Source organism: Scaptodrosophila lebanonensis, unplaced genomic scaffold (assembly GCF_003285725.1).
Source record: "Scaptodrosophila lebanonensis strain 11010-0011.00,11010-0021.00 unplaced genomic scaffold, SlebRS2 tig00000085-arrow-pilon, whole genome shotgun sequence".
Classification (NCBI taxonomy): Eukaryota; Metazoa; Arthropoda; class Insecta; order Diptera; family Drosophilidae; genus Scaptodrosophila; species Scaptodrosophila lebanonensis.
Window position 1 is genome coordinate 747,649 of NW_022060564.1, and position 11,355 is coordinate 759,003.

General features: G+C 35.7%; 1 protein-coding gene across 1 annotated transcript; it reads right to left on the reverse strand.

The window, feature by feature from the left end:
• Nucleotides 1-6,017: 6,017 nt before the first annotated feature.
• Nucleotides 6,018-7,854, reverse strand: LOC115626391 (mannosyl-oligosaccharide alpha-1,2-mannosidase IA-like). The gene is made up of 2 exons (XM_030521751.1): nucleotides 7,737-7,854; nucleotides 6,018-7,678 (listed from the first exon to the last, which is right to left on the reverse strand). The coding sequence occupies exons 1-2, from the start codon at nucleotides 7,840-7,842 to the stop codon at nucleotides 6,237-6,239; spliced, it is 1,548 nt and encodes a 515-aa protein (XP_030377611.1). The 5' UTR covers nucleotides 7,843-7,854; the 3' UTR covers nucleotides 6,018-6,236.
• Between the last annotated feature and the right edge of the window lie 3,501 nt (nucleotides 7,855-11,355).

The following is an 11,355-nucleotide window of genomic DNA, read 5'->3' on the forward strand; positions in this document are numbered from 1 at the left end:
TTATTGGTATTTTTATGGTGGCAATATTTTTCTAACCTACAACAAACATATTAAGTATATAGCTCGCGTTAGAAAATTGACGAGTTCCAAAAAGATTCGGTGCTGTCTCATTAGTTATATAACATTTCCTTTATGCTAACAAGAGAAAGATCAAGGAAGAAAGCTGAATAGCAACCCACTAAGTTTTATACTGAATTGTTAAGTAAGCTTCGGCATGAGCTGAAATTTTATGAATGTGAAGTCATTTGCTTATTATAATTAATTGTGAATCCAAGATTTGAGACAGCTTCATGCAGTGGCCGACGCTACCAAAACTCGGTCTCATTTCGTAGCACAAACTCTATGGCGATTGCATTTCAAAATATAGCACAATGCAGGCAGTCATTTGAATCCCGTTTCGATTACGTCATTGATTTATTGTCGTTTGTGATTTCAGTTGAGCCAATCCTAAAACTATTAAATACAAACTTAATACAATAAACCGTACTGCCACCAAACAATTAATTTAAAATAATGCAAAAAAATCCTCAACTATAGTATTTATGAGCTCATCTTTTACATTCCATAACAAGCTTATAGGTCTGCCCTCGCAAATTCTATTTCATTCGTACACACCTACATACAAACATATGTGTACATGTTCCGAAAGTTTCATAATATTGTTTGCCGCATGAAGCACACACACACACACACTTACACATAGTCCACTTGCTTTCTTGTCTGTTACTTTGAGCCATTGTGCGCCTGTTTACTTTAGCAATGCACATTTATTAAATCGACTTCATATTTTTAATGATGCACAAAAGTTTCCTTCGTCTGGCCCCACCTCGTCTATCTTACACTATGGACGCATAATAATGGGGCGACGCTTTTTAAAAAATGGGCAACATATTTCGGCGCTTTCTTTGCCAGTTTATCGCCATCGTCGTCATTATTGTTTGTGTTTTGTTGTTATTAAAGTGTTTCTCCTTATTGTTATTGTTGGCACATTCAAGTCGTCCTTTGTTGCTGCCAAATTTGTGGCTTGGCATTTTTCAAGCTTGAGATATTGAGAGATTTATTTGTTGTCATAAATTTGAACTACTTGCGTAAGTTATGTGTGCTTATAATTGTTTAATTGTAAATAGTTGCGGGCAATTTGTGGTGATTTTTCTACACAAAACGAACAAAGCTATTGATATTTTGAATGTGTTTTGTTTTCCCTCAGACTAAAATCGATATGAAATTGATATTCTTCGATAAATAGCAATTTTCTTGTTCACTTATCTTATATACTTGTTGTTTGTTTGGCTTTTATAGGAGTATTTGTTATTTGCTTTATTTGTTGAGCTATGAATATGCAAGCTCTGAGGCATGTCACTTTCTCAATTTTATAATTGATTAATGTCATTTTAAAGATATTTCATTTATTATTTATGCTTCCTTCATTTCCAAAAATATGTGGTATGTTTTGTTCTTTTAATTTGTGGTTGCTTGAGATATTTTGAATATTCTTTAATTGGGTGTTTTATTGCATTTTTGGAAAAAGTCTGCAGACGTATGGAATTCTTTATTTCATTGCCTTCGGAACGTATTACAGTATTTCATATGCTGTATTGTATTTCAATTGTATTTAATTTCCACATTGATTTTGGAATGCGCTCCAGGAATTTGAATAATGTATTTCACTCGCAAACATGCACAGCATTTAATAACTTTAATTTCGTGAGTAGCCTCTGGGAGCTTCACATTTTATCTCAAATCCTATACATATGCTATATTATCATACATAATTTTTGTTTCAAATCCAGTCGGAAAATACCAATAATGCATATCCAACATTGTATTTTTCGCTCATTATGAAAACAATTCGCCGTCTGGCACATATCACATAATTGTTGTCAGCATTTAGTTATTGTATTGTTAGCCTATAACAGATTTTTGTAAACCAAACCATATTAGTTCCACAAAATGGTTCATGAAACACATACCGCATATAGTGTATTTATGTACGTGTATACAAGTGCATTGATAGATATGTGCTTTGTTTTCTAAACACCCAATTAAAATTTAAAACATTGGGTAACTTTTTGTGTATCAGAAAGGCAGCAATTGTTGGCAACATATGCAAAATTATTGCAGAAACAACACATGCCAAATTTTACGAATAAATTCCGTAAAATTGAAATGAATGAGGCGTACAAGCCAACAGATACTGAGTGCAGCCACAATAATAAAAATAAATAACACCAATGCCGTGCAATGCAATTTCAAAAACGGCAACGATGAATTTTTCATGCAATTTGCAAATTAGTTAAAAATTGAATTATTTTTATATACACATAGCGGGGGAAATTATTTAATTTCAATGTTTTGTGGGAGTCTGCGATCGAAATTAAATGAAATTGCCAATTGCTGACGCATTTGCATTGAAGCTTAAATACATAGTTTTCCATAGACGGAAAATGGTCATATCGTATGTATTTATTATTTTCATTAGACAGAAAATAATAAATAAAATATACGGACTATAAAAGCGATTGATTATTTTTGTATACACAACTAAAAAGATCATCGTAGTTGGGTTAACCAAACAAACTACTGTACCAAAGACTAGGACACTTAAATTATTTAGTGTGTTTCTGCAACTCCCTTCCAAACGATCTATTAGCATTTAAAAAAAATTGTCTGGTTCAAAAAAGAGTATGTTTTAGAATTTCTTACTAACTCTTCAATACTTAACAAGCAGTTTGTAACCACAATATTTGTTTCAATTACGGCACAGTTCTGAAGGTAACAATTTTAGCATAGGTTTTGAAGATGTAATGTAAGACTCTCCGAAACTGGATCATGCATGTCCATTAAGATTTGCACCACCTATAAAATGTGAATAGCCTAATTGTAGTGCATTAAAATGCTATATACGAAACATTTTCACGATAAATCCATAACACATCTGAAAAAAAATATTTGTTTTTTAATGAAATATTGTATTTTGTAAGCGATACTATATACATTTTAAATGTATTTTATGAAATGGAATTTTAAGTTTTTTAATTAGTATAACTAATGATAAATTCATTATTCAAAAATTCGTTCACAAAATGGTTTGCTACATTTAAAAATTGAGAATAATTTGCTTCAAACACAATCAACAGCAGAATTCTGTCTTTTTGGTAATTGTAAAGCTTACATGTAAAAATTCGAATCTTTTTCTCTACAAAGCCGCGTTTAAAGGAACGTACCAACAACATTGAGTAGAAATAATTTTACCGCCTTAAAATGCAGTTCAAATGGCCCATAAACCACTGTGCATTGTTGCCATATTTCGAAAATTTAGCTGCCGTGCATCTAATTTGTAGCTTGTGTGCCTGTGTGATACAAAATTTTGTGCAGCGTGCATAAATAATAAACGGTAAGCGCACACACGTACACACGCACACACGCGTACTCCCACACAAAGGCATTATGCACATTTTGCAACTCAAACAAGAAAAAACGCGGGCGCCGTAAACCACGAAGAGCTGCCAAAGCGCCGTGTGAGAAGGGCAGGGAAGTCAGCAGCTTCTAAATTTATTTTATTAAGTCAAGCACGCACACAGACACGCGCAGACAGGCAGACAGCTCACATGCTGGTGTTGGTGCTGCAAGCCGTCGACTAACGGTATAAATAAAATAATTTACGGTAACTGCTGCCGCTCATCAAGCTTAAAAAAATAGAAAAATAGAATAAAACTGAGCGGCATGTTGACAAGACCCACTGCAGGATCATCAACGTTGGCAGCTGTTTGCGCTGCTGCTGTTGCCTTAGCCCTTAAAATGGCGACAAACACACCCATATACGCACAGATACACCCACACACATGCATGCATACAAGCGCAAAAGTGTGCTGGTATGTCACATCCTGCTTATATTTTTGTAGCATACTTTTTTGCGCGACGCTTTTGTGCGCATCTCTTCTATATGCTAAAAAACATTGTGTATGCACATTTACATCGCGTAAATGCACAAAAAAAGAAGAACATTAAAATGTGGTAACAAAGTAAAAAGAGATAGAGAGTGTGCAAAAATGTTTCGCATGCTAAATATAGTTATAATTATGCGCACATATTTTTAATTAAGTTTGTCGTTTTCTTTTTTTGTCCAGCCTCGCTAACTGCTCTATCTGCTTGGTAGGATCTCACGCCTGCCTGTGCTTAGCTAAATATTATGCATACGCCCTGTTAAATTGCATTAATATGCACATTTGTATTCATGTATGTTTGTGTATCGTGTCGAGTGTTTGCCAAATAACATACATATGTTTAGCCTTATTTGTTGTAGTTGCCGTAACGTAGCTGTTACGCGAGGTTTTTTTCGGAATTCACTACATGAAGGACGAGTTGGGTATATTGTGTTAAAGGACACGTATGTTACAATCATTTTTTTAAAAGCCAGAATTTCAGTAATAACAATGGAGATTCACACTCCTTTGATCCTGCTGCTGGGAACACTTAGCTTATGCCTCTACAAATGTTTGCTTATGTTAAATATGCATTAAAAAACACAAACATTTGTTTTATCGTAAGATATAAAAAGCGTAACGCGCTCCTCAATTTGCATTAATGTTGGATAAGCTTTTCCATTAAATAAATTAATATATTGTATTTGCACCAGAATTGAAACTTAAGTAAATTTAAAAACATTTCAACTTTTTATAAAATATTGATAAGATTATTTTGCCAACATGAATACAGAGCTTCTGATAGTCGAATAGGTTTCACTTTGGATCCAACTTTTTGAGAATTAGGTTGATAGAGCCGTGCATTAAAAATATTTTGTTTTTCTAAAGTTTCATGTTTGGGCATTAGATTGTTCAGCAGATTGCTAAAATAAATAATATGTAAATCATATCTTATTTTATCTAATCCTACCTGATCCTTTCTTATCTATCGAGTTGGAAACTTCCTTTTTATTATTTGGTAGGCGATATATGACCTCCATTTGTTTAATGTTATAAAAACAGAAAGCTTATATAGTTGTTCAGAGCTCCACTTACCACATTTCATATCTTTGTGCTTTTACAGCTCATGAATGCTGTTAAATATTTACAATATTATTAAAAGTTTAACTGCATTGTGTTTGCATCTTATTTGCATATTTGGCTGATGTTGCACGTGTTGCATTGACCGCCGTCTTCGCTTCAAATACACAAAGCGGTTTGCAAAACTTTTGTTATTTGAAACTGCGGCAAGTTTTTTGCTTGGCAAGAAAGTTTTAAATATGATTTTATTTATATGGCAAGTTCTGGGATGGAGGGGATGTTTAAGGATGATAAAACAATATTGTGCTGGTTATGGCTAACAAAGGTCATATGCTATAACATTTTGAAAGAGACAAATCAGTTATGAGCTGATTCTTAAAGCAACATTGTCTTGCCAGCAGCACTGTCTTTAATACTCAGCCAGCGTCTTATAAAAAAATAGTGTCTAAACGTTTAAGAAACTTAAATCATGACACATTCTCTTTTCTCATTTTTTGTATGCATTCTTGTCGTCTTCAACTTAAATGCATTTTGGCGTTCGCTTGTCTCAAGTGCTCCGAGCTGGCCGCCAGCTGTCTGCTGTCATTCCTGCCTATCCCCCTCTGTCTAGGTCCGCCTGTGTGTCTGTCTGTCTGCCTGGCTTTGCCTGCTTGCCCGCACGTTTTGCGTAAAGAACACGAAGCATTTCTTAAAATTTCATTGGGGTTTGCTGAAAAACTTTCTCTGTTGACTTGCCCGTTTTTCAAGCTCCTTCATAGTGCGTCGTTTTTCTTCTTCTTTTTTTTGAATTACTGTAATGATTTACATTGAAGTGAAGTGGTTATTGCAACATTTTGGATGGCCCAGACAATCGTTGTGCGATTTGAGGCATCGTACTGATGCTAAGCTATGTCTCAGGCCCAGTTGATTGCAGAAAGTATCGCTGTCCATCATACTAGGGGCTTAACTTATTTTGAACAGTTCTTTAATAGTATTTCGTTTGGTGAGGTAAAGAAAAGTAAAATTCCAAAATCATTCAGTTTTGGAATAAATGTGCCTTTTTAATTTGTTTTTAATCTTCTTTACAGTTTCTGTCTCGCCCTGTCTTGTTATAGTATTGATTACAAGTTATATTAGATAATGTATTAATTGGGATTGTGTGTTTTGAGAACGATGTAGACAGCGAACGCGCATTAGACTCGTAGGCAGTACTCAAGCTCAAATGACAGCTTATATGCACTTTGCTGTTCTCAATTATTTGGAGAACATTTTTGTTGCTCGGTAGTATTTGTTGGCGATTTTAATGGGGAGTGGATGCGCCTCTGTGCTGAACACCCATTGACTAAACGGCAAAGTGCTGTCTTCGGTGAAAAGCAAGTATAAATATTTAAGAGTCTCTGACAGGAAGAAACTCTGTTGTACATCATCCTTCTCGCTTTTCACATCATAGACGTTACGTAATCCAGAGTAGCCGGCTGCGGTGCGACAATGTTTTTCAAGTGCTTCGACCACCTCCCAGCCCCAGTCACGATATTTCCGATCGTGAGTCAGACGCCAGAGAATAAAATAGCTCTCAACTGTCTCCGGTCGTAGTAGGAACTCCTTTTCCCTATTTTCTATACCAATTGCCTCCGTACCCTTCTTAAAGCGAAAGGTTTCCGGACCCAATTTGGTAGCTGTACGTATATAGCTTTCTCGGCAAGTGTTCGTAATGCCTATGGCCGTGTTCATGTATTTCTTGGAATTGCCATCCGCTTGGGTATGAGCGCCGAGGGCTATCATGCCGCCGGCAAAGCAGGCCAGATGGTCCATCTTGTGAATTCGTTCGTTGCTCTTCATTTCCGCCAGGTAGGTAAGGCCACCATCGCTAACCACCAGAAGTTGTGCCATCACCGCCTCCATTGCTTCGTCGTACATTTGTCGAGCTTGAAAATCGGCCTTGTTCGACTGTATCCAGGATTTAAGCAAGTACTCGTAAAAACTATCGCCCAGGCCTCCCAATGAGACAGCGGGCGTGCCCCATTGGCCTGAGTTTGGGTCTACATAGTTGAAATACAGTCCCTTTGGCTTCTTCATCTTTTTCAACCGGTTGCGAATGGCCTGGACAAGTTTTAGGTACTTGGGATCTCCCGTAATGTCACTGAGATATGCAAACTCCAGATGAAGGGTGCCGAATTCTGCGAGTATTGACGCTTTTCCAGCTGCCCAATTATAGTTCTCGGCTGCGCCGGTCTTAAAGTTAACCAAAGCATAGGGTATGCCCGTCGCGGTTCGGAAGGCCGGCAACAGCTTCTCCGCTACCATTTGGGCCTTGTTCTTGTACAATGGATCTCCAGTGAAGGCGAAGAGGGTTAGGAAGCCACCTAGGTATCGAATATTTGTCTCAAACACTGAAAAGACTCCATTGATTTCTAATGAAAATTTCTGCTCTACCCACATGCGTGCGGCCTCATACTCTTCCTTTAGGCCCATCAAATAGAGTGTGTCCATCGAATCGACAATAGTCAGACCCAGAGGATGGGAACCAAAAACGCTTCCCGGATTTTCTTTTTGCGACACCGGCTTAACTTCATTCCAGCCCCAGGCATATTTCTTATATCCGTTCCACGCATGCTTCATCATCTCAATGACTTTTAACGCTTTATCCTTCATTTTTGGATCGACGGTAGCACCCATTGGCAGAACCAAAGGGGCCGCTAAATGGTTAAAATATCGTTAGCCTATTGTCATGGAATTACTTATGTAATTCCTCACCTGATTTCATTCTAGATTTGCTTCTCCCTCGTGCGGCAATACAATTCCCAATGATGATGCATAGAATAAAAAGCGTTATGCATTTCCCAGCCATCGTCAAAGACATGCAATATCCAAATAGTTTCTAGCAAATGAAATGCTAGATATTCTGAAATCTAGCAAGTGGTACAAATGTGTAGAAAATGCGAATCAAGGCATAAATAATTGCACAAGAGAACAAAACCAAATAATATGAAAATATTAAGTTATTCAATAGCTTATTGAAGCACTTTCGAACTTACCGAAGTATTTCCACCAAATGTGTTTGATTTCTGCAAAAAGGCACTTTATTGTATATTCTGAGTTACTGTTGATTTAATATTGTATTTTTTTTAAGCACCATTCATTTAAAACTTTAACTAAGTGCTCTACTAAAAATATATCCAAATTCTGTGAAAAATTGACGTAGTTTCTTGTGGAAATGTTGCCGTTTGCTGATGTCGGCATTTGCCGCGGACCTATTTTATAGTGCAGTAGAGTCGCGAGTCTAATACAAAAATTCACCAAATTAAAACAGGTGTGGATATATTATATATGCACACAATGTGGCTTTTTCATCGATTAGTGCTACCGCGATTATGCCAGCACGAATGCAGGAATTCAATTTAAGAATCGGCAAATAATGACAGCATTAACGCAAATAAACAAATCGTAAATCCCATTTTAAGTTTATCAACAAAAATGTTATTTTATCTCAATTTGAAAATAATATCAGCTTTTCAATAGCATTTTAGTTTCTCTTTTGAAGATATGGTCCGGAATGAAACTTAAACTCTAAACCTTTTCCTAGAGAATAACAGAGCTGTTCTAATTTTCAAAATGTATGTTAAGCTTTGCCATAAATGTTAATCATAGCACTTAATTGTAAATAATTAAACTGAAACGCAAAACAGATTACTGCTAATTCATGATATGAAGTGGGGCACATTTAATTTCTTGGTTAAAACAAGATATAAACCAAAAATGTGGATAACTAATCCGCTCTTTGTTACGACACGTAGCTACTGTGGTGAGTCAAGCTGCTACAAATTTATTTCAATGCACCATTTACCAGAGGTAGTGAATTAATTAATAGTGTTACTCAATAGTACGATAATTAATTAGTTGTGTTAGTAATTATTTTGTTCTATCAACAAAATATTGAAGTCGTACGCAGAGTACGAAAGAAAAACCATTTGCTATTAAACGATGTTGTGTGTGTGTTTTTAAAGCAAAACTGAACCGGTTTCTGTTGCTTTTATTACATAAAGCAGTAGTTGATGTTGTTGTTAGAAATAATTTGAAGAAGCAGCGAAGAATGCTTCGATTCTGATTTGATGACAAACGCTATTCCTAATGACTGTTCAAAGAACTCTGAATTCGAGGTAAAAAAAAAAAGGAAAAGCAATTCGTAGTTAATCTAATGTAAACTGTTAATAATAAATAAATTACCATGGGATCAGTGAAGTTTTTTTTTGCAAAACAACTTATAAAATATAAATGCAATAGTATTTTAAAGATAAGGTTAGTATTTAGTGTAACTGGTTTAACGAATATTAGGGATTGGAAGGCAGAACCACACATTGACAAAGACACATACTTCGAAAATTGGAGATGGGATAACACATATTTAAGTATTTTCAAAGTTAAACAAGCATTCAGGCCATATCTTCGATACATTTAATTGTTAATTTAATTCACAAAAACAGATATTCAGCCCAATAGCATGCTTCTTGTGGAAATTTCACCACTTATGCTGCTCTTATATATAAAATATCCTTTGTGGTATTCTAAGCAATTCAGGTAGAGAACAATTCATTTAGCATAATATGTGTTACCCCAACTGTTATGTTCATTAGCCACATGCCTTGTGTCCGAAATTTGCTATAATTGGGCCACAAGAAATTTCATTTTACACTTACGAGCACATTCGAACATCATTCTTGGCACTGTGCTGGACAATGAAATCAAGTTCTGCGGCTTACCCACAAAGTGAAAAGCTTTTGTCGTATCAATTGCCAAGTAGTGCTGCCTACATCACGGCTACTTGTATTTGGTCTCCTATAACTGCGACTGCCACTTGACATTTCTTGCAGACCGTATTCAGAGCACTCAACACGTTTACTTCGTTAGTTTTCAAAGGCAATGCAACAGCATCCGAAATAATTTTATGTTTTATGAGAAGTGACATCTGCCAACAACAGGCAACATTTGCCTGGCCACACACAACTATCATGCATATACAATGCCAGTGACTCGAATAGAATATAACATTATATTCTAGAAGAATGAGATGCTTTTGAGTATGTTTTTATGCATTCATCGGTTCGTGCGTTTGAATTTATTGAATACGAGAAGTAGAAGTCGTACGTCTATTTATCTAAATATCTATTCGTCTATCCTAGCTCTGACATATATGTATGAGCATGATCATTTTTTTGGTAGCCCCACATATTGATATTTATCGAATTTATGACGATGATTCTATTCATGCGGCGGCTACTGTAAAGTGTAGCTTTGTCTAGTGTCAGTTGTATTGCGTTGCTTCACTGCCTTGGTTGTGTGTGCGTCTGTGTTTGTTTGTCTGCGGTTGCTGTTGCAACATGTTGTAAATTATTATAAACTCAAGTGCTTTTCAAGGGCCGGTGTGTTGCTTTTTCCTGTGTGTGTGTGTGTATGAGTGGCAATATTTTATTGGAAGTGGGACAGGTTGGACCACTTGCATTCAAGTGGTTTCAAATGAAATGAACGATATCACTGAGAACAAAAGCTTGAAAGTAAAATTTTATTAGTATGAGTATCTGTTGAATCATGTAATCATGAATTCATTATATAATTCAAGTGAAGGCTCATAAAGAAAGGTCGAATTTATTTTTAAAAAAATTATTAATAATTTGTTTAATTGTATTGTTTAAATACATGAACATCTTATATTCCTTTAAATTAGATTTCGTAAACTTGTTTAATTATTTAGTTTTTCGTTAAATAAAATCAAAATTGCTTGTTTTTAGATTATTAATTCTTTACGTTTACGATGATATTTAAGCTAAATAGCACAACATATTTGCTCTTTATATACGTTCTCATTACCTTGGCTGTATGCCATGGTGCATCACTGATTGAAAACTATATTTTATTTTTAATTACAAGGCCTCGTTTTCCCCCTCTCTTAACTTTATTCCCTTTTCATGCTTTGCATTAAATCTCATGTTTTATTCTAATTTATGGTTGTACTTATTTAAAAAATGAATAAAAAATAAAGTGGCAACTTAATTTGCAGTGCCATTTTTCTTGCCAACACTAACAATTGCAACAAAAGCAACAATAACAGCAACAACAACAACAACAGCGACTACGACAACACTTCAAGCAAGGACTAGGGAGAGAAGGCAAAGAAGTGACAAACAACTGAGCGAAAATCGCGTGCGTGACGCGTAACGCGTGAGGCGAGCGCCATAAACTTTCTGACACGTTTCCCCAGTTGCATTTTCAGGCAAAAAGCAAAACTTGTAAAATGACAGAAAAAAAACAACTGAACTCTGCAGCCTGCAAACCATAACTATTAAATACACTACAGTATAGGCGTTAACAAACACATCTG

Excerpts from the sequence above, each read along its gene's own strand:
- LOC115626391 (XM_030521751.1), bottom strand. The coding sequence starts at position 7,842 with ATGTCTTTGACGATGGCTGGGAAATGCATAACGCTTTTTATTCTATGC. Across the intron at positions 7,679-7,736 it reads CAAATCTAGAATGAAATCAG|CGGCCCCTTTGGTTCTGCCA; the intron begins GTGAGGAATTAC and ends TTAACCATTTAG.